The sequence below is a fragment of the Cricetulus griseus genome, chromosome 10 (assembly GCF_003668045.3).
Source record: "Cricetulus griseus strain 17A/GY chromosome 10, alternate assembly CriGri-PICRH-1.0, whole genome shotgun sequence".
Taxonomy (NCBI): domain Eukaryota; kingdom Metazoa; phylum Chordata; class Mammalia; order Rodentia; family Cricetidae; genus Cricetulus; species Cricetulus griseus.
Genome location: NC_048603.1, coordinates 1,647,110 through 1,671,432, shown reverse-complemented (window position 1 = coordinate 1,671,432; position 24,323 = coordinate 1,647,110). Strand labels below are relative to the sequence as shown.

The following is a 24,323-nucleotide window of genomic DNA, read 5'->3' as shown; positions in this document are numbered from 1 at the left end:
TATAGCCATTGCACTGAGCTGTAGAATAGCAGAACACCACACAGTTGTTCCTGTTCACTAATTCTGCTTGGGTACCTATTATCAAACATTTCCCCATTGCTCTTCACACCATTACTCGTTTCTAATGATCACAGCTATCTATTCAGGTTGACTTTAAAATTCTCACCTCTCCTTTTTAAAAAGCTAAGCAAACCCGGTGTCTACTGCATATCTTTCTCCACTAGCTGCAGCTTAGGGAGCAGTGCCCACACAGTAGTTACAATCCTGCGTCTGCAGTCGGTGCAGGTGCAGCTTGATGGAACGATGTGTCAGTGGATTTGTTCTTGCTTTTCTGATGGGTCCCTGAGGGTGATTCTGAGTAATTGGGCCCAGGTTCCTGCAGCCCCGGTAGGGCATTTTCCCTTCTGCCTTACTGGCAGTCAGTCAGCATAGAGAGGCTAGCTCTACAGGGTAAGTGGGAAGCTTCCTCTTCCTTTCTAGGCTTCTCTAAGGTACGTCTTCACATATCTTGTTTCATTTGTATGTCGGTCTGAATAGCAGCTAGACATAGATGAAATGGTGTTTCTATAATAAAAGAATGTACTACCCAGGAGGCATGACCAGTATTTAATTTGCTGCTTGTGTTCAATAGACTGTGAGCTCCTCAAGGGCAGGGATCATATCTCATTTGTCTTTGTAACCGTGGTGACTAGCACATACTCATTTGTTCATTCATTCATTCCACAAATATTTACTGAGAACTGGAGGAGACAAGTAAGGCACCGGGCACAGCAAAGAACTGGCTATTTCATTTGTCCCACAGGCTGGATAACCACAGCAGAGGTTTCTAAAGCACTGTAAGAAACACAGATAGGCCTCAGAATAGATAGTACAAAAGCTGAGCTCTCATATTCATAGAGTCATCAATGCCGAAGAAGAATAGGACCTGCTTTCGTAGATAAGGAAACCAGCTCTCACAGCTCACCTGTCCTGGGCCTCGTGCTCTCTGTACCTTGAGCAAGGTGGTCCATTGAAGATAAAACACCCCACATAGAAATGGCCATTGCTTTCAGCTACATCTCCTGCCCTTATAACTTAATTTTTTTTTATCACATGCAGGTATCTCTCAGTGTCTACAGGCGATTTGTTTTCAGGATCCCTGAAAGCCATAGATGTGAATGCATTTCATTATTTGCATATTCACCACATACATCTGCCTATATTTTGAAAACTACATTTAGGTTCCATATAATGCCCAATGTTAATAAATATTTCGAAAATAGTTGTTATAGGGTTAGGGTTAGGAATAAGAAAAAAGTCTGGACATGTTCACTAAACATACAGTTATTTTTTTCTGAATACTTTCACTTGGAAATTGGTTGAATCTGCAGATGCTGTGGAGACATAGCTATATAACTCTGAATAGATACATATTTATATTTTAAATATTTAATTTCCCAAATATTATATAGTTCAAAGGTCCCTACATAACTTGTTTTATAAGACCGTGAACATAAATTTCATTAGGCTATAAAACAGAACAAAACTGAGGGTGAAATAAGTTTCAGAAGGGAGGAATCTAGAAACAGCATCCTGTTGCAGTTAGTGAGTCTATATTTTTATCTCAAAGCACTGATTTAATTTTGCTTATGGTTTTAAGGGTTAGACATTGGTAAAGGGCTTAGATGGATGGTTCATTGGAAGATCTGCTTCAGGAAGGCACCTCCATTTGTATGTCTAGAGGGTTGGTGCTTCTTGACCATTCTGTCTTTCTTTAAGCTTCTTCCCGTAGGATGGCTTTACAGTAGTGTAGTGATCTCAGGCTCATGTCAGATATTCCAAAGACTTATAGATTCTGGTGTCCAGGGCTGAGGTCTAGACAACAGCTCAGTTATAATTTCCCCCATATCTTATGTCAGTTAGTAAGCCTTCCCAGGTTCTAGGGTTCTGAGCCTCCCTCTCAATGGGAGGAATGGTAGACATTCATCTTTGATGTTCTGTAGTCCATGAAGACAGCTGACTCCATATGCCATAATTCTGGACTGTGGTCTATGTGACAGCAAGTGTGCTATAAACTGGGTGGCTTAAGCAGTGTATACGATTTTCTTCTATTTCAGAGATTTGAAGTCTAAAATTAGGGTGTGTCGCTTGTGAGGATTCTCTTTTGAGCTACAAACTGACTGTATGTGTACACAGTAGAAAGAGCATGAAGAAACCCCTTTGGTCCCTGTTAAAAGGCACTAATACTATTTATGAAAGGGCCATCCCCAGGATGGCAGTGGAATCATGGACATGCAGAGCATAAATAGGGCAAATGTGAAATATTTAAACTTGTACAGATACTGCCCAGGCCCACCAATGTCTACTTTCTCCTGGAAGCACAAAACCAACTTCCTACAAAGGAGTTGGAAGAAAATACTGACATCTATTTGAAAATATTTTGCCCTTCACTGAAAATGAAGATCTTAAGAGTGTTTCATCATGTTTGACAAGAAACTTTTATTGAAAATACACCGAGAGTAAATGAGCAATCTTCCTCTATAACAATATCATGACCCGTAAGGGGAAATGGAACGTCTCTTATTTTGAGAATTTCCTTCTCCCATGCCTGTTCTGGCCAAATCACAGCTCGATAAAAAATACAGTGATTTTCATTTCCTGTCGAATTTGACTGAGACCTAGGAATACAAGATGATGAAGGAAGGACTGACTTAAAACCCAAGTGGAAAGAAAAACCCAGCCCATAAGTCATGGATATAAAAAGCCTCAAATCTATATTAGTAGCTCTTAAACTCAAGAGACACATCTCATCCTGACTCAGAAGAACTAGGAAACAGTTTAAAACTTTGCAGTTTGAATTGCTATGATAGGTGATTCTAAAGTAGGTGGTCCATGAAATACAGTGCTCATACTCTACTACATGGGAAATATAGGATTTGGGTGAATAATCCATACAGATCCATGTTAAAGGCTTGTTCCCAGAGTGGAACTCTTAGAATACGGTTGGCCTAGCCAGGTGGTGGTGGGGCACATCTTTAATCCCAGCTCTTGGGAGGCAAAAGCATATGGATCTCTGGGAGTTCCAGGTCAGCCTGGTTTACAGAGCTAGGTCCAGGACAGCTAGGCTGTAACACAGAGAAACTCTGTCGTGAAAAACAAACAGACAAACAAAAAGAAAAGAATATGGTTGAGATAATGGGTGTATCTTTGGTCCCTGGCAGTGTGTACTCAAAGGGGACAGTTGGGAGCCTGACTTCCTTTCTCTTTCTTTGTTTTCTGGCTTGTGATGTGAGCAGTTGTTCTAACATGTGGTCCTCCTATCGTGACCATCATCAAAGATTAGCCTCTGGGTTGCCTGATCTTATATTTGAATCTCCCTTCTAATCTTAAGAGCCCATTTCTTTTTATAAGTCTATTACTTCAGTTACTTTATCATGATAGCACAACACTGACCAATAAAAACAGCTTTTTTCAGAAAGGGAGTGAAACCAAGCACAGCCAATAAGGAGGCTGCCCGTTTTTCTGAACTGGTATTGGTAAGGGTTATAATAGAATCAAAAGAAGACCACATATGGTGGACGCCATTTCCCTGACTTAGCATGGAGAGGTGCTAAGTGCAGAAATGGACTTTCTACTCCTGATGCTGTATGATAGTTAAGTGAGGTCATAAACTTATTTTCCCTGGTAAGGTCTGCTTCCTCTTCTATAAGATAAGGGGCTTGCTTTGGGCTTCAACAATGTCAAGAACAATACCTTGCCTTGTCTCTCATGTCTGAGGCAGCCCCCCCATCACCTGGAGCACTAACTTTCTAACCAACTAAACTCTGCTCTCACAATCTTCTGCAACTTAGCCACTTACAACATGGAAGGTAGCCAGCAAATGGACCAAAAACAACTTTCTTGTGTTGGTGGAGAATCTTCATGGCCTCTTTCCTTCATGCCTATGCAGCTATATTATGAAGAAAAGCATCAATAGGTTTATAAAATGTAGTTTGGGAGAAGGGGAATAGTTTAGGGTAGGAATTGTTCAGAAATAGCAACAGGGAGTCAAGAGGGAAGGGAAGCCAAAGTATCTCTAGACAGTCTCTGGTCTGTCCTGGTTGCCACGGTAATGGGCACCTTTGTGCAATTTCCTCTAGGGGCATTTGGCAGGAGGGCAAATGGGATTAGAATGAACAATATTGAGGGTATGCCCCTGCATGAACTATAGAAGGCCTTCTTAGATGTTTTTAAAATTTTATTTAGTTTTAAAATATTTTTTAGTTTTTTTTAAATTTAAATTAGAAACAAACTTCTTTTACATGTCAATCTCATTCCCTCTCCCTTCCCTCCTCCCCTGCCCCCCCACCGACCCCTATCCCATCCCCTTTCTGCTACCAGGGAGTGCGAGGTCTTCCATGGGGGATCTTCAAAAAATCTGTCATATCATTTGGAACAGGGCCTAGACCCTCCCCTGTGTGTCTAGGCTGAGAGAGTACCCCTCTGTGTGGAGAGGGCTCCCAAAGTTCATTTGTATACTAGGGGTAAATACTGATTCACTACAAGTGTCCCCATAGATTGTGCAGACATCCAAAGTGACTTCCTCCTTCAGGGGGTCTGGAACAGTCCTATGCTGGTTTCCCAGCTATCAATTTGGGGTCCATGAGCTTCCATTTGTTCAGGTCAGCTGTTTCTGTGGGTTTCTCCAGCCTGGTCCTGACCCCTTTGCTCATTGCTCCTCCCTCTCTGCAACTGGATTCCAGAGTTCAGCTCAGTGTTTAGCTGTGGGTGTCTGTGTCTGCTTCTATCAGCTACTGGATGAAGGCTCTCGGATGGCATATAGTACTTCTTAGATTTTATGACAGGTACTTCTACTGATTCACCTAAGACCCCACCCCGAAAGTATTACGACAATGGAATTGAACACTGCTGTGAATTTACTTCTCCACTGGAGACCCTTTGGGCTGAGCAGGAGTGGCTTGTATAGTAGGCAAAATGTGTAAGTAAAAGAATTTAAGCTAGTCTTTTACTTACTGAAGAGTATTTGTTGTAAAGGACAAGGGCGCTAGATCTTTGATTAGGTATACGGCATTGTTGAGATTATCTAATGTCCTCAAGTCTCAGCTTTTCCATCTAGGAAGCAACAATCAGAACCTCTTTGGAGGGATGTCATAGAGTTGAGAATGTATGTGACATTTGGTCCACAGTAAGTGGACATTGCAAGGAAATCCCTCCCTTCTAAACTCTATTCTGTATCTGGTGGCTGCCAGGAAATGAAGTAAACTTTGAACAGCAACATTAAAGCCAAAAATGGATGTGGAAATCCAAGTCCCTGTGCACAGGAAGCAGGGCGCGTTTTTACATGCATTGTTGTCTTTGTGACTCACAACTCTATTCTTTTATCTCCCCCCATCCTGCTCAGGGTGGACATTATGAGGGAAGGCTGGCAGTACAATGCTGGGATCTCCCCACCAGGATCAATCTCCCAGTGCTAACCTAAAGCAAAAGTTCCTGGAAAAAAAGATGGAATCATAAATACTTCCCTCAGGCTGACTTAGTTGAGAACTATGGCTACCATTCACTCATGTGACTAGGATATGCTTGTGCCAATTTTGTCTTAAGCCGGTCTTCTTAACTGGTGAGAGGTAAGTGTGAGTAGTCTAAGCTTATAGATGAGGAAATGGAGGCTAAGCCTAATGAACTGTAGAAAAGGAACACATTTGGATTTTTTTTTTTTTTTGAGACAGGGTTTCTCTGTGTAGCTTTGGAGCCTATCCTGGCACTCGCTCTGTAGACCAGGCTGGCCTCGAACCACATTTTGGATTTTTATGTGACTTGTTAATCTCTATTTACCACTGGTCATTTAGCACTTTTCCTCTCCTCAGGGAATTTGACATGAACAGATGGATAATTAGTTAACTAATACGAGACCCCAAATACTACAACATCATGTATCACAGACAAACGAGATAGCAAGTTCCCTGGGACCCTGGACTTCGTTTCAATCTTTCCTATGCCACTGTTGTTGAGTACAGTGAATGGGTTGTAGTAGAAGTTCATTTGTTGTGTGTTGGGTGGACAATTAAATAACATGGTAAGTGCCCAGGCATCTCCACAGAGATATTGGTGGGAATCCAAAGATCAGGAAGGTATCAAGGATATAAAGGAAAAGGGCATCTTCATTGAGTTTAGAACAAAGGATTTAAATGAAGAGGTCAAAGAAAACCAAATTGTAGAAGAAACAGAACACATGGGAGGCAAGATGCAGCAAAAGCATGGATACTGAGACATCAAGAATTTTTCTGTCCCACTAGTAAGTTAGGCAAGGTGTCAGATAATCCAAGAGGTTCAAGACATGGGTCAACAGGGTCACTAAAAACAGGTCCAAGGAAAACAGAGTAGACTGGTCTAGACATCCAACAACGACTCAAAGGAAGCAGGCTATGTCAGAGGAAACACAACGTTTTACCAAGGGTGGAGGATATGCAAATATAACTTTTGGCAGCAGAGTCAAACAAAAAGGGAAGGCAAGTAAGCCGAGAAGAATGTAGAAGAGGAGAAGTACCAGGAAAGGTGTTGGGAGCAGCACATGCTGGGGCTAATCTCTACCTCTTCCTGGCTTTTTATGCACCAGGGCAGCCTGCTTGTTCCCAGGAGACCCTGACACAGCTGTATATACCATCAATTGAACTCAGGGAGACATGAAACCCAAAGAGGCATTGAGTCTCTTTAGTGGGATTATCTGATTAGATTTATCAACAAATTATGAACATACTATTTTAATACATTTTAGGATGTATGTATATATACATATGTATATATGTATCCAAATATATATATATATATATATATAATATATATATATATATATATATGGTTATATGTTTTTAGTTTGGGATAAAAAGTTAAGTCTAGAAATAGGAGGATATAAAAATGATTATATCTTCAGGCTATTTGTTCTATCTTTATCCTTCTCATCCCATTAATCCTACAGGACAATAAAATTACTACAGTCGGTTTTGGTCTGTCAGTATGTATTTACTCTATGTGTTCCAGCCAGGTAAGGAAATTGCTACTTGGAAATGAACTAACATCTTTCACAAAAATGTCCAGAGCAAAGGTGTGGGGTGGCATCTGCCTCTATCTGAAGAACTGAGCAGCTAATCACTATTTCACACAGTGAAATGGTGTAAAATCCCAAAGTTCCATGAGATGCTAACAGGTACTATGAGGAGAAGGACTTTTCAGATGTGACAAGGTCCGGAGGAATACACACAAACTAGACTTGGTGATTTATGAGGTTCACTCACAGGATTCTGCAAAGTTTTGAACTCATAGCGAAGTCTTATTACAACAAAATAAAATCAGAAAATAGAAAACAAAAAAAAAGCAAAACTACATGGTGTGGAATCTGGGAATATCTAAGTTCCAGTCTTCAAGAGTCTTTTACCAGTAGAATCCAATAGAATGAGCCCAACGATAAGCTGTGATAAAACATGAAATTTCTGCTATAGATGTTCATTAGAAACTTAGTGACCAAATGTGCTTGGGACCAGCATTGCAGGTTCCTGGGAGGAAAGCAGCAATTTAGCATTTAGCATAGTTGATGTGTGTGTGGGGGGTGGGGGTGGTGGTTGTGGGCTGCTTTATAATCACGAGCACTTGGCTAGGGAGAGGTAGGAACTCTCCTGAAACTCAAGTTCCCAGATGTCAGAGAGGGCCAGCCTGGCAACAAAAATAGTCTAAGGGAAGCACCCCAGTTCTACAGGGCTAGCTTTTCCTGCTTTGGGATTCTAATAGGAAATAGTGGGGGCTGGGTGGGAATATCCTGGATACTATGGCCACTTTGAGGGGGGTTAATATACAATAGGATATTGAATACTTAGAGAAATTCAGTAGTATAAAGGACTTCTAGTTTTTAATCAATATTTTGCCAACTGGTTTACCCAAGGTCATTTATTTTTAAAAACTACTTAGTACAGTCTGTTAGATATTAACACAATTTGGCAAATCCCAGACACGATGTATGAACTTCCATTACTTCTCTGTCCCTGGCCTTTGCCTTTCATTAAACACACTAATAATAATAGCTAGTACTTATGTAGCTCTCCCCGTGTGTAAAGAGGTTTTGATACAACTCATTGACTTAAACAGAGGTTGTTCTGGGAAACCTACAAGTAGGGTGAAAGAGCAGAGCATGGGCTGAAGAGAACAGGTCCTGCCTCGGCTTGGCTGAGTTCCTCCATTTCTAGCCCTAATGGTGATCAGGCGTGTGACACGTTTCTAACTCTGGCAGATACCCATTTCCTTTCCAGTGAAAGATTAGACCAAAGTGCACAGTACATGATACAATTCTGATTCTTTCAAAAGTGAACAGAGAGGGTTAAGGAGATGGCTTGGTGGACAATGCCCTTGCCTTTCATCTGTGAGGACAGGAGATTGGATTCCCAGCACCTCTGTAAAAGCTGGGTAGTTGTGGCAGTCTGCCTAATGCCAGCACTGGAGACAGAGCATCCCCTACGCAAGCTGGCTAGATAAACTAGCTGAACTGGTAAGCTCTGGGAACCATAAACACGGTGTCTCATTAAAGGGGAAAGTGACTAAAGAGGACACTTGGCATCATGCCCTGGCCTTCACACTATTTTGAACACACATAAACTATATATACATAACACACATTTACCACAGACACATAGAAAGACAGACAGACAGACAGACAGACAGACAGACACACACACACACACACACACACACACACACACACACACACACACACCATACATGGGGAGTTAAGTTCTTTACAGCTCATGTCAAGCATACATGATGCATTTTCCCATGCCATCAATCATGGGAAGGCATAGAAAACAAATCATTGTGGTTTCAGAGACTGTGGATGGCAAAGGTGGTCAGAGAATGGTGACCCTGAGGAGTGCCAGATAGAATTGGCACCGGTCTAAGGAAGATGGGACACTCAAAGCCAGGCACCAACTCCAGGATGTAAACAGGCTGTCACAGGCCAAGAGGCACCATTAATTTCCTGGGCATCTAGGATTGAGGCCAAGAACAGAAGTGATCTGCTTTAGCCTGTAAACAGAGCAAGATTCTAAACAGCCTTCAGTTAAAGCCGGCAGCGTTATCCATATGTTTGAAGAAAGGCACCTCATAAGAAAATCCCTTATGAATCAAGTCTCATGCAGATTTACGTGGTGGAGAAAAGAGCAGGGAAAGATGCCAAATTGAAAAACGACAAGCTGCCACCAGGAAAAAGTCAATTTCTAATATGCATTGGCACTTTGGCTTTATCCCTTCTCAGGCTGACTCCAACTGAAGAATGTTCTAGATAACTGAGCAATCCCTCATTAAGACACATTAAGAGTCAGCTGTGTCATCTTGGAAGGGACAAACAGTACTCTGTTTGGTAGCATGTGGTATGGGTGGCTGTGAAAAATAGGGAGAGAGCCCTTGGGGCACAGAGCATGATATAGGTTGCTGGAACAAAGCATTTCAAAGGGGCTTGGTAGAGAACTGAGTCTGCTGTCTTCTAATACAACCCTAGATTTTTCAGGCTCAAAACCATTCTTAGGTGTTTCTTCACAGTCTTTTTACTAGGTTCCATCTGTTCTATGGAAACAGGATCTAGAACATTCTGTATATTGTCACAGTGCTTGCCCTTATACCTTTAATTAATAGTGAGCTGGGTGTATTGTGCACAGCATACACTTAGTAACTGTGAGCATAAGATAAGGGCCTTTCTTCCGGATTCTACTTTAAGTGACCAATGATTGCTGCAAATCTAGGAATGTTAGACATAGCAATCCCTACCCTGCCTCCTTTACATATATGGAACTTTGGAGTAAGGGCTACTGTCGAAGGGCCCTTGATTTTTTTCTGAGTCTGGTTTCAGTGCTTTAACACATCTCAACTTTTCCTCCTCTGAGCGACTATAAGGTGTTGTTCTGTGCTTGCCAGGTGTGAGGGAAGGAAACCTCCCAAGGTCACTTAGCTGGGAAGTGGTGGAGCCTCTCCTGCTGCCTTAGTCATGATACCTGCCATGGCATACTGTGATGTGTCATAGCTTACCCATTCTCCTGTCTATGCCAGTGCTAACCTGTGGTGGGGGAGTGTCCGTTTTCTATCTTTCTGAGAATCAACAGCAGGCTGAGCAAGCCAAAACACAGCTAAGACACTGAATAAATGAAGCAATGTGTTACGTGGCCAGAGAGATCTGGAGTCACAAGCTTCTTTCTCTAATAAATGTCTAACTGTGTGACCTCAGTCATCTTATTTCAGACTCTTGGATCCTCAGGTTCTTGTCTAGTAAAAGGAAATTACAGAAGAACCCACTTCACAGTATATATTGTGAGAATGAAATGACTTAAAAGTATGAAGTACTTATTCAAGTGCCTACCGCAGAGCTTAATTAAAACCAAGGTACACTTAAAGACTCTTTTGATAACCATAATGGTAGGATTCATTTCACCCCAGTAGGTGTTTGACAAACGTATACAATGTGCACAAGACATGCTTGTCTTTATGTGAGAATCCAATGCAGTAAGCCCCAGATGGAAGGCTAATTGTTATTTTGATGACTTCAAACAGATCTGCTAGATGTCAGTGTCACTAAGTGTGAGTAGGTTGGTGTTCCCCCATAAGACAGTAGACGGCACTCACACTGTTATACTGACAACAAGAAGTCAAACCTGGCTTTCAGGAGCCTGCTCTCTGTTTCAGTTTTCTTGATATCAATGCTAGTTCACTTTGATCAAATTTCATCATTACCCTGGCATGTCTCTATGGCAATCACATAAGTCAAGAGCATAAAAACATTCCCCTTTTATTTGTTTGTTGGCCATGTGCGACCTCAGTCATTAACATTTACATTTGCATTGCTCCATCTATGTGAGATATTTGCTTTATTTTTAAAATGTTAATGCAAAGGAAGATGGTGAAATTGGCAAATTTCTGTCTCTGCAATGCAATTAAGGTGAACAAAACCATCCACTGTATAATAACTATGAACAACACCTTTCAAACTCTGTGACTACCGCACAGTGAGTAAAGAGGACAGAGATATTACCAGATACTGAGAAACACATATTCTGGGCCCCCCTTTGCATGTTATTGATTCACTCAACAAAGGGCCAATCAGAGCCCTTGTCCAGAGAATTTGAAATCTGGATGGGGATAACTGGAAGCAGAAAATTAAGAGATCAAGAAGACACGGGAGAGGGTTCTACTGGACCTAGCCACAGCTATGAAATGTTGAAGGCAATGGAAACTATCAGCCTTCCTGTGAAATGAAACGAGAGGTGAGAAACTAAGCCTGAAGGATGAAGGCTGCAGATGGGAGCTGTAGCTCTCTGGTAAAGTTTTGGCCAATTATACATGAGGTGCTGGGTATGATTCAGAAAAAAAGAGTCAGGAAGTGAAGAGATCAGGTGGTTGGTCATTGGGGCTGTGATGCTGAGACTGAGCTTGGCACCTCATGTTCCTAGGGACATGCTTTACTGCTAGAAAGCATCCCTTCCCTCTTCAGATTCTTTCTGATTTTTCAGTTACAGTTCCAATTCTTCTTGGGGTCCAGCTGCCTTTTTTTTTTTATATCAAAAGCTCGTCAAAGACTCCTCTCGGTGTGTACTGAGACAACCCCACAGTGCCTCTTTGCTGACGCCACCTTGAGTTGATTTCGATTCATCCCAACCACAAGAGTTCTAGCTCACCCAGTGGAAAACTCTGATTACAATTAGGCTTATCAACAATAATCCTTACGCGCATTTAACACTCTGCACATTTATAAACTGCTTATTATTATTAATATCTACTACAAGCAAGTACTACAGTAATGCTGCTGAAGCAGTCATCCAAGAACTAATAATTGGGTAGCAGCTGGAGGTTAAAAAGCAAGCCAGGGAGAGTGAATGGATTTACAGAAATGATAACTAATATGAAAAGCCATCACATCGCCGGAGTTAATTCCATTTACAAGAGCCCATCAGGGTTGGATGACTGTAGATCAGTAAGACGGTAGGGGGAAATTTCTTCCATTAGGAAAGAATAAAACAATGAAACAGATGGATTGCTGTTTTTAAAATTAAGATTACAAGAACACAAAACACTGGCTATGCTTAGATGGCTCAGGGGGAAAAATGGCTGCTGCCTACATGGTTCCTAAGAAATACGCTTCATTCTTACAGTGTCAATAAAGCATTAGGCAACTGTCAATTTAGTAATGGAAGTGCCGCTGAAGATTCATATTTAACAGGGACCAAATATAATAGACAATGGAAAAAGAGGGTTGGTGGGGATCTAAATTAACCAACCATGATTGAGGAAATAATTGAAGCAGTAAAACGATCAATAGGAAATCAGGTTGTTCTCCAGGACCTCAGAGTTTCTCAGTGGAATATTGTAAAAGAAGGCCATTTTTATTGGCTCATCCTAGTTTGATGGCACTAAGTCATGGAGCTCAGGCACCAAATGGGCACAGAATGAGAATGAGGCTAAGTAAAGAGCCAACAAGGGACTGCTTGGTAGGATCTTAGCGACATGCCTGCTTCTAGGTCATGTAATCCCTCAGACAGAACAGTAACAAGGAAGAGTCACAGGCTGTAGTCAATATAGGCATTGCGTTGTTTAAGAAAATCAGAAAAGAGCAGGAGCAGGAAGACGCAAAGACAGTAAGAACATCCCCCTGATAGCTGGAGATATGGATAGGTCAGTGTTTGGTAAGCGAGAATGAGGACCCGAGCTTGGATCTCCAGCATCCATGTAAGAAGACTGTACATGTGTAGCCTGTGTTGGGATGCAGGGAGACAGGAAGATCCTTGGAGTTTGCTGGCCAGCTGGTCTAGCTGAAGTGATGTGCTCTAGGTTCAAGGAGAGACTTTTCTCAAAAAAGGGGGAGAGCACTTAACCAGATGTTGACCTCTGGCCTGTATATACACACAGCTACTTCTACATATGCCTACGAATGAACACATACACACACACTACACGCGCGCACACACACACACACACACAGAGAGAGAGAGAGAGAGAGAGGGAGAGAGAGAGAGAGAATAACACCTTTAAACTGCCATCTTTTCATCTCCACCAAGGCATTTCTTTTCAGTATTTTTCTGGGTTTGAAAATAATATACCTATTTTCCTGAATATATACCACTTCAAACCAGTACCTTGATCTTCCTGTAGTAGTTGGCTTTTCACTTAATACCGAGTGGAAGTCTTCTCTTTTCATTTATTTTGACTGCTCCATTACACCTTACTATATGGCTGCATCATACTTCAACTAACATTAGATGTTTAAATAGTTTTCATTTCATCCATTCTTTTTTTTTCAGCTATTTCTTTGCTTGATTTACAGTTTGTGTTCAATGCAAATCAATTCCATAACCTGAGAAGTTACTATGAATCAAAGCGTAAATCCACAAACACAATATTCAATCAAATAGCTGTACAACATTCAGATAGGAGATGAGAGCAATGTTCATTCACACACACGGTAGCTTCGGGGCTGAGGTCTCCTTGTTCCCAGGTAGGTTTCTAAAGATGGAGAAAGTGACTCTGGTTATCAAGACGACTGTGGCCATATTAGATCCCAGAATGTGTGAGCATCAGTGTGTGACCATGCGAACAAAAGATGTTTTTCAAGGAATGTCTACGTTGTAGAAGGTATGTGTATATGAAGGCCGTTGGAAAAACTTAACTGTAGAACCAAACCCACTTTCAGGCACAGGACCAATGTCAAACTATCAAAAAATATGAACTGATAACCAAAGTATTCCAAATGTGGCTATTCTGATCCATTGTTTTGTTTTTCTCTTTTTTAAAAAAAAGTATTTAGAGAAATTGTATAAAAGACTTTGTGAATTCAATGCAAGTTAAGTGTTCAGTCTTCAGGACCCAAATACTAGGTTTATGGTTTTGGCTCCTTTGCATATTTGCCTTTAGGATTTCAAGATTCTTAATTTTACCTTCCTAACAGACCACACCTTAAATCATGAAAGCCCCTCAACAAATGCAGAAATAAAAACTGAAATTGGCTGAAGTCAGTGTAATTCTGCTGATGGAACCAGTTAAGTGAACCTGGCACCCTTGTTGAGTGAAAAAAGATGATGGAAAATGCCTACTATTTGACTTTTGAAATAAGATTTATTCAATGATGGCTGGATTTGGGGGTTGATTCCAATCCATAGTTGCCTGACACATGTCAATTACTAATAAAGGTCAAATATAAGTCGAACTTAAAGCCACAGGAGGAGGCAAAATTTTCAATTTCAAAGAGAACAGCTCAACAATGTGGAACTTTACCTAGAGTTTAGCATATTAAGGTAGTAGTAATGAAACAATACACTGAGGATTTAAAGTAACAACTAGTAGTTCCTTCCAACATATACATAGATAACATCAGAGAAACCTTTAATGTCACCTAACTGTATTATGGCCTCACAGGTAATGAGCCAATGAAAACTGAATCTTAATCCCACATCCTATCCTCATTTCTACATAAAACCTATGCTTGATTTCAAGATAGGGCAAGTGTCCGCATTCCCTAAGCCTTGTTCAAGGCAATCACGTCAACGTTGGATGCTATCACTTCATCTTGAACATAAAACTCCAGAGGATTGGAGTTTTAGCATTCATCATCTGTCAATCCCTTCACATGAATTTTCAATGTTTTCTGTTGAGGTGTGGTAATAGTAGATTTGATGTGGACCTGTTTCTTCCGGGTCACACTGAACTTGGGGTTACCATTTGGGCTGGGTATAGAAGATGGGGAAGTAGAGACGTTTCTTGGACTGAGTCTCTAACAGTAGAAATGTAGGATAGAAAGTGAGACGGTGAGGAGACCAGCTGTTGACTGCAGGGCACTGCCACCTGCTCTGGTGGTGGCATTAGCTGGATTTGGGGCAGTAGAGATACTCTGGTTACTTGAAAACGGTGCAACAGATGTTTGGCTGCAATAAATCTGTGTGCGTAGGAGCAGTGCCAGAAGCAGCAACCCCAGCCCCAGTCTGACCACCATCACTCTGCCCATGTCCGCTCCGTCAGCGTGCAGCGTGATTCTCTGGATGCTCGGTGCATGGAGATCTGCTCAGCTCGCACAGAAGCTAGCAAGGTCCATTTCACCCACTCTTAATGTTTATATTCCTGATCCTGTGCTGGATCTTTACATAAGTCTGATCACTGTAGCACATTTATCTTTTTTTCCCCCTTGAGACAGGGTTTCTCTATATTGCTTTCGAGGTTGTCCTGGAACTCACTCTGTAGACCAGGCTGGCCTTGAATTCACAGAAATCCGCCTGCCTCTGCCTCCCGAGTGCTGGGATTAAAGGTGTGCGCCACCAGCGCCCCTATGCTGGATCTGTATTCTTCAATGGGACAGCATTTGGGGTGAGGTATTTGGTAGGGATTATGAGGTTAGAACACTGATAATATCCTGTCCCCTTTCTCCTCCATGTAAGGATGTTGAAGGAAAGCAATGTCTAAAAACCAGGAAAAGGTTCTCCCAGGTACTGAACCTGTAGGCAACTGGATCACAGACATCCTCACCTCTCGAACCATTAAAACTGTAAGTTGTTTAAACTACCTGGTTTAACACATGTGGGGATATATACTATTTATGATTTCTTAAAGCTTGCCTGAGGATTCAGAAAGCAAAGTCAGCCACAAGCCATAGAAGCCACGCATACACCTTTAATTCAGCAGCCAGAAGCTGGGAGGTGGTTGTACATATTTTTAATCCTAGGACTCAGAATGAAGAGGTTGATGATCTCTGTGAGACCAAGGCCACCCAGATCTACACAAGGTGGATTCAGTCCTAAAGAGAAACAGCTCACACCCAGATGATCTCAGCACCTGGGATCACACACCTTTAATCCCAGCATAAGACAGGAGGAAGGTCTCAGTATCAGAGATGCATTCTCCAGCCACACTGAGGATAGGAAGACATTCAGGCTCAGGATTCTCCAGCCATGCTAAGGAGAGGCAGCAGGACCAGCCCGTTCTGCCCGAGGTAGTGGTAACAGCTAGTGGCCCGCTACTTTGCTTTTCTGTTCTTCAGTTTGAAGTTTGAACCCCAATAACAGTTTCTGGATCTTTTATTTTTCATGCTATGAACATATCTTCTCATAGCAGCACAAACTACAACCACGCTTCTTAAAACCCTACCCGTATGAGGGCCTAGGCCCTGTGCCAAAGGATATGACAGACTTTGAAGATTCCCCCACAGAAGGCCTCACCCTCCAGGGGGAGCGGAAAGGGGATAGGATAGGGGGCTAGTGGGGGGCAGGGGAGGAGGGGAGGGAGAGGGAACTGGGATTGACACGTAAAACAAGCTTGTTTCTTTTAAATAAAAAAATAGGGGAAAAAAACCCTACCCCTATAACAAGTCAATGTATTCCCATATTCTTTACCTATGTCTTTTATTCTTGTCTTCACTCTCGCTCCATGCCATGGGAGCCTAAGCCATGGACAATCTTTGCCCTCTAGATTCTGAATATCTTTGGGGCAGTAAAAGGCATTGGCAGGACACAAATGAGAGGCCAGGCTATCCCTCTCATCCCTATGCTTCTGTTGGCTTTCTGGAATATTCCCTCTCCTACTACCAGTGGGCCTACCCTCCATGGCATCACCTCCCCAAGCTCAGTCTAACACTCTTCATCCCTTTGTCCCTCAGCTTTCTGCTGTCACGAATCTCCCCTGTATGCCAGGAACCTGGGTGAATTTCTTTAACCTACTCAATAATTGCCTCTTTGAATTCTCTTTAGATTGTCATTATTGCTATTGAAAATGACAACAAACAGCTTGCATATATAACTCTGTGGATCTATTTATAAAACTATAAACTATAAAACTTCCATATTGCATAATTCTCCCTGAAAATATTGAGATGATTGAGGCAGGCAAAATACTTATATAAATCTTGCAAAGTAGAATGGTCTATATTTTAGAAATTCTTGTTTCTAAAACATTTTTTGAAACTTTCTCATTTTCAGCCTTCATCCAGTAACTGATGGAAGCAGATGCAGAGATCCACAGCCAAGCACTGGGCCAGGCTCTGGGAGTCTAGTTGGTATCAAAAGCATGACTGGAAACCTACAGACACAGTTGACCTGAGCTTGTGAGAGCTCAAGAACTCTAGGCCCACAGTTAGGGAGCAGGCATGGGACCAGCCTAGGCCCTCTGCATCTCATTAACAGTTGTATAGCTTGGTCTGTTGTAGGAACCCTAGCAGTGGGACCAGGAGCTATCCCTGACTTCTGAGCTGTCTCTTTGGAACCTATTCCTTATGTGAGATGCCTCCCCAGCCTTGATGCAAAGGGGATGAGCTTGGCCCTGCCTCAACTTGATATGCCATGATTTGTTGACCCCCATGGGAGGCCTTGTCCCTTCTGAACAGAGACGGAGGGGTGGATGGGGATGGGAGTAGAAGGGAGGTGGGGGAAGGAACAGGAAGAGAGGAGGGAAAATAAACTGGTTGGTATGTAAAAGAAAGAAAGAAAATAACTTGTTTATTGAAAAAAAGTATGCAAAAACCCCAATAAATTCTTACTATTTAACGGTACAAAAATAACTCTCATTTCCCTTGATTCTTTCCCTATGTATTTTTACCTTAGTTTTGATAATTTTATTTTTGAGATTATCATTTCCTCCTTTCCTCCCCTCAGTACATCTAATACAGCCACTTGCTCTCTCTAAAATTTATGGGCTTGTTTTCTTTGTTATTTCTATATAAGCTCTGAGAGAGAGAGAGAGAGAGAGAGAGAGAGAGAGAGAGAGAGAGAGAGAGAGAAAGAGGGGCACACAGAGAGAGCACTAAAACACAGATACAACTTGTTCAGTCTGTATAATGTGACTTGTGTGTACGCACCTTCTGTTTTGACCACTTGGCATTGGATGACCAACTACTTCCATCCATATTCTTCATAAACTACATGTTTTCCTGTTTCTCAGCCTTTGTTTACGACATTGCCTTACACAGAATTGCCCTTAACTTTCTCATTTCCAATTCAGACTGAAGCCCTATGACCTTCATGAAATCCTAAGAATCGCATCTAACTCTCTTGAGAGACAGCGCTGGGCTGTGCAATGCAGTTGTTGGTTGTCGCATGTGACGAGGTGTAAGCTAACCAAGGTTACAGATCTCATTCCTTGATGATCCTACCTATAGTTCAGCCTTCAACCATCACATGTAGCTGGTGGCTGCTCCTCTAGAACACCCCCACCAACTGGGGAAGTCCTATTGGATGGAGACATTCAAGGGCACACGTGTATGGCTCAACTCAATACTAAATCCCAATTTGAGTCTTGTTCTCCAGTCACACCACACTTTCAGAATAAAGAAATAATAATAATCATAAAGGAGTCTGTGTTCTTCATTATGACTCAAACAGTGCTGGGTGGAAAGGGCATCCTTAGGAAAAACACTGGATGGCAATTAGCATGAAGAGACGTCAGTGGATCATGAGAACATGGCAGCCATGATATGACTGGAAAAAAGGTACAGACTGGATAGTTTGGGGGCAACAGATGTAGGGATTCATCTATTCTGGAAGAACTTGGGGGGGCATTCTGTGTGGTGAGAAATGTTCTTATGTAGTCAGAAAAGAGCTTACCCCAATTATTGGAAAGTATCTATCAATAAGTCGGCACCTGGTCAATGAAACTATCAAAAGGAGTCAATGCATTGTTATATACGGAAGCATCTGTGCCAGCATCTGGCTTCACACACAAACAATGAAAAGTTATCATTCGATATTGGGGCACCTTGGCTTGTGATTCTTTTTGAGAAAGAAACTGGCCTGTGTCTGAAGCAATTTCCTGGATGTGATGAGGCTGTATAACCTGTACCATACCTGCTCATCTCCTCAGCATGTGACAACTGTGAATTGTAACAAATTTCCAGCACTTGACTCATGAGAATAGACTTGTAAAGGGTGTGTTTTATCTTTACAGCAATCTCCAGGATGAACGTTTCTTAAAGGTAGATCCACTTACTATCGACCATTTAATTAGATGTGGGTATAATCACTTTGCAGATATATCCCTTTTAATCCTCATGGAGACTATATGAACTAGGTATTTTTAGTCTCACTTGTTTTTGGTCAATAAAACTTACTTTTGTATGGATATTTTATGTGTCATTGGTTATATGGGAAAGAATAGAGTTGGGATAATAACTGAGATAGAGTCTCTGATTCCAAAGTCTAAGTTCTGAGCCACTTTGCTGTGGGTTATTTACCTCAGTGTTGACAAAACAGTGTTATAAGGGGGACCAGTATGTGTCAAAGCAGGGCACAACCTGGCCTCATAATATCGGTCCATGTTATTCCCTTTTCAGTAGTTTCTTGTCTACCTGAGGTTTTTCCTGAAATTCATTTCAACAAAACTTTATCAGAAGAGATTCTGAGTTACACAAATGCTGCCCTGAATCTCAGGGAAGAATATAAACCTCCAGTTCTCACCCTTAACACAGAAGCCAAGGTGAGGGGAGGGAGAAATGCTTAAAAGGCAAGCGGCTGCACAGTGTGCCTCCAGCATCCTGGAATACGGATGTCCTGATGATCCCAAAGCATACTCCCTCAATGCCAACTTCCTATTGGTGCTCCATTCTTGGACATCTATTTCAAAAGGTTTTACAAACCAACAATCTCAATTCTGATGCAAACCATTGGCTCATGACCTCTTCCCAGCATCTTCCATGCAATTGGCTCCTTTGCCATTATAGGGACTCAGGCCAGTTACCTCGTCTCATTGTATGGTGTGTGTGTGTGTGTGTGTGTGTGTGTGTGTGTGTGTGTGTGTGTGTGTTTACAGGGTGGCAAGAGATCTGCACTGGGTGTCTTTCTTCATTGCAGTCCATTTTATTAAGACAGGATCTCTCATTGTACATAGAATATGCCAACTCAGGTAGAGAGGTTGGCCAGCGAGCTCCATGTATCCACCTGTCTTCCTTTCCTCGCTCCTGTGCTGAGGTTACAGGGTTACACTGTTAAGCCTGGCTTTTATTTGTACTGCATCTAAACTCAGGATTTCATGTTTGGGCAACAAGAACTTTACCCACTTGAAGCTTCTCCTTAGCTCTAGACGCCCTTAATTAAAAAAAAATTACTTACTATTTATCTATTTGTATGTGTATATGACAGGAATGCACCATAGTCAGAGGAAACTTGGCAAAGTCTTTTCTCTGCTTCCACTCTTAGATGGGCTTTGGCTACCAAACTCAGATCTTTTGGCTTGGTCACAAGCGTCTTTACTGCTGAGCCATTTTTCCTGACCTGGGCTAATTTTTTCTTTATTCTCCTTTTACCCTTACATTCAATTCATCACCAAATGCAATCAACTCTCCCTTGAAACCGACCCATCCTGGTTATACAGAGCACTTCTCCTGTTCAAACCATCATGTACACTCACCTGGATCTCTGCAAACTCACTAATTAGCACAGGTCTTGACCCAGTTAGAATGGTGTTCTCCTAAGAAAAGGAGATTAGTGGAAGGACTACATACAAAGGGGGAACATCTGAAAACACACGGAGACATCACTCCTCTACAAACCAAGGAGAGGGACCTAAAAAGTAACCCGTTCTGCCAACGTCTGAGTCCAGAACCAGTGCTTTCTAAAATGGTAATACAACACATTTGTTATGTAAACCAATCTGTCTATGGTATTGTGATATAGTGAGCTTAGAAAAACTAGTATTATTTCATATCATGTTGTACAACTAGGTAGAACAGGCATTGTTTATGTTATGTTCCCAGCCAAAGTTCTTGTAGGGAACACAGGCGTATGATGAACTATTGCAATGCCAGTGCAGCCAATTTTAACAACAAAGATGGCATGCTAAACACCAGGGTCATAATTCTGAAGACAGTATCAGCTCCATTGCTTCCTTGAGCAGCTCTGAGACTGAGACACTTAGTTAAAATCATTTAACACTTATCTGCCCCTCTCTTTCTTCATCTAAAATATGGAAATATGAGCTCCAACCACAACAAGTTTTGTTAGGAAAAATTACAAAGGAAATCGAGTGCTTAGAACAAGGTGGACACATAGTAAACACGTAACCAATGACAGTGATTATTGTCAACATTATTGTCACTCCGGCCTCATGGGTTAAGTATCCTGGGTCTTGGGGCAATTTTGATAAAACTTGAAGAAATTGAAAGCCTATATTTTTGGTGTATTTGTGGGGATGGAGGATGCTTCAAGTCAGGGTTGTCTTGGGTATTAAGTATCTATCACATAACAAGTACTCTATAAACATCCGCCCATTTAAGTACTTATAACCTCCCCTTCAGGGTTTTGAATAGAACTTTCTGGTTAAAATTATCCTTCTTCTGAGTCTGGGTTACTTTAAGTGGCATGACAATTCCCAATTTCACCCATTTCCCTTCAAATGACCATTATTTCATTTTTCTTTATGGGAGACAGTGATGGGGACAGGATGACAAAGAGGCCTTAAAGGAGAGGAGCAAGAGGAAAAAGAAAGAACAAAAATGGAATGCATGTTCCATGGAAGCATATTGGGGGCTACTCAGGAGAGGAAGGGGACCAGCAGGAGGTGGGGAAGAAGTTGGCCGGGTGGGAGAAATGGAGAAGGGAGGGGAGGAGGAATAACAAAAATGTTTCTGAAAACATCATAATGAATCCTGCCAATTTTGCATGTCAATTAAAAAGAAACTAACAGAAAAGTTTGATAAAAGTCATCCTCCTCCTGTTTAGTTTGGAAGTCACTCACCTCTCCATCTCCACCTAGGTAACAAGATTTAGTCAGAGTCAACACCCTTACATTCCATCAAAGGATGGAAAAGTCAGGTCTTTCTAAGCCCAAGGCTCGAATAGAATGGGCTTCCTGGAGTCTGAGTGGTAATTATTTCAATTATCTTTACTGTCACAGCACTTAGTGTGTAGCAGGAAAAATGTAAAGAACTAGGAAACAAAAGTACTGGCAGTTCCTGACCCCAATGCCAGGTTAACCCAGGGGACCAATTGACTCTCAGCACCACTGCCTCTCACAGCAGAAACTGCCGAGACATCATAATTTTAGCCCTTATTAGGATACAAAAAAGAAAGCCAAGGAATGGAATATTTAAGGCTTAAAATGTATGGGTGTGTTTAGGGAGTCACTCCATAAGTGGTTAGAAATTCAACTTTCTAGTCCTTCAGATTTAGTTTTGTCTATAGATCTCTTATGGGGGGAAACAAAAACCATGAAAACCCTACAAAAGATATAGAGTCAACGCCGGATGTTGGTTGCACACTCCTTTAATCCCAGCACTCGGGAGGCAGAGGCAGGCAGATCTGTGTGAGTTCAAGGCCAACTTGGTCTACAGAGTGAGTACCAGGATAGGCTTCAAAGCTACACAGAGGAATCCTGTCTTGAAAAATCAAACAAACAAACAAAAAAGATATAGAGTCAAAAGCACGGGTCCACTGCTCAGGGTGTGTACATGAGAGACATTGGAGCTGTCCCTGAATCCATGGGGATTCCATCACAATGGAACACATGGAAGGAATTTACATCTGTGATTGTGAGATGACCAAAATATGGAAGTTGAAGTCCCTGGTTCAATTTTGGGTATTGACACCAGCTGTAAGTGAAGGTGTAATGAAACCACTGAAGTAGGCGACTCCATGGTTTGGAAGAAGGATTATTGGAAATATGAAACTTCCACATGGCTATCTCTTGGGTGGAGAGAGAACAGCCAGAGGCATTTGGGGGAGGGAGGAGTTCAAAGCTACCTATATTCCTCTTGGGAACTAACAAAGTAGCACAAAAGTATGGAAAGCTTTGCCAGTTATAAAGAGAACAGGGAACAGAATGAGGCATGCTAGCCAGAACAGCCTGGGAACTAGCATGGGGTTATGGGTATGGGCTAATGAGTAACTAGATGTCCCATTATCCAAGGTAAGGGGAGACCAGGGAAATGACTCTTCCTGGCATTCAGAAACCCTATTTCACAGGTTTTTAGAAAATACATTTATCTATCCACCATTAATTCTTTTCTTTTACCCTGTCCGAGTCTAGCCTGAGCTGAGACCCCGACTGCCATTTTGGATATGTCATTGCTACTGCCATTTGGGGGTTTGGAGGTTGGGACCTAACATCTGTAACATGCTGTGGAATTTCGTCAACTGCATTAGTTTCTCCCTGATGAATTCAAAGTAATAAGTCTACATTTCAGCTTGTGTTGAAAGAAAACAAAATCGAAAGCCTAAGAACAAGTGAGCTAGCCTTCTGCAGGAAATGGCACACAATTAACTCAAGCCTCCCAGGCTTTAATGAGTCTCTTGCAGCTATCCTACCTGTCAATTTCAAGGAGGAGAATCTGTACTCATTTCCTATACTATGTCACAAACTACCACAGGCTTAGTGGCTAGACAACATACATGCCCACACTCTTCCTGTAGGTTGAAGTCTTGCAATGGCTTACATGTGTCCCCTCCTTCATTTAAGGGCTAGTCAGAGGCACTCATGATGTCAACTGTGTGGAGTTACTATTATAGATTACTATTTTAAGAAGCGTTACATTTGCTTATGCTGTGGAACATTTGTTTAATGATGCAAAGATGTGTTGCATTCTTTTCTGTTGCATTTGTTTAACTCTGTGAAGCTGTGTTACTTTACCTGTCTAAAACACCTGGTTGGTCTAATAAAGAGATAAACAGACAGAAGCCAGGCAGGAAAAAGGATACATAGGGTGGGCAGACAGAGAGAATGAAAAGGTGGAGAAATATGGGAAGAAGACATCAAGAAATGAGAAAAGGAGGAGAGGAGGACCTGAGGGGCCAGCCAACCAGCTGGCATGGAGTACAGCAAGCCACAGAGTAAGAAGTAAAAGTATACAGAAATAGAGAAAGGTAAAAGCCAAGAGGCAAAAGGTAGATGGGATAATTTAAGAAAAGTGGGCAAGAAATAAGCCAAGCTAAGGCCAGGCATTCTTAAGTAAGAATAAGACTCTGCATGTGATTTATTTGGGAGCTAGGTTGCAGGACCCCAAAAGAGCAAGAGCAAAGTCAAAGAGTAAAGAGTAAAATAAAAGCAACTACAGGTTACATTTGAGGCTCATCTATGAAGGAACTGCTTATAAACACATTGTTGTCAGCATTTACCTCCTTATGGTTATAGGTCTTGGGTCCTTATGGCCTCTGCTAGAGTCACATGGCCTTCTCATGACATTGTAGCTTACTTCTTCAAAGTCAGCAACAGACTCTAATGTAAGGGAGTACCTAGTCATTCTTTTAGGGTTTGTTTGATTAATTCAGGCTCTTCTAAATGATCTTCCTCCTGATTAATTATGTTGTAACTGGAGTTTCTTTTCCTGCCAGGTTGTACTGCTGCTTCAGCTCCAAATAAACACG

General features: G+C 41.8%; 2 protein-coding genes across 5 annotated transcripts in view; both read right to left on the bottom strand.

Moving 5' to 3' along the window:
- The window catches only part of Samd12 (sterile alpha motif domain containing 12), a 432,434-nt gene that overhangs the window by 146,203 nt on the left and 261,908 nt on the right, over positions 1-24,323 (bottom strand). The window lies entirely within an intron of this gene.
- Positions 14,345-15,599, bottom strand: LOC113837419 (signal transducer CD24-like). Its single transcript, XM_035449613.1, has one exon. It carries the CDS (start codon positions 14,993-14,995, stop codon positions 14,765-14,767), a length of 231 nt encoding a protein of 76 aa, XP_035305504.1. The 5' UTR covers positions 14,996-15,599; the 3' UTR covers positions 14,345-14,764.

Excerpts from the sequence above, each read along its gene's own strand:
- LOC113837419 (XM_035449613.1), bottom strand. The coding sequence starts at position 14,995 with ATGGGCAGAGTGATGGTGGTCAGACTGGGGCTGGGGTTGCTGCTTCTG.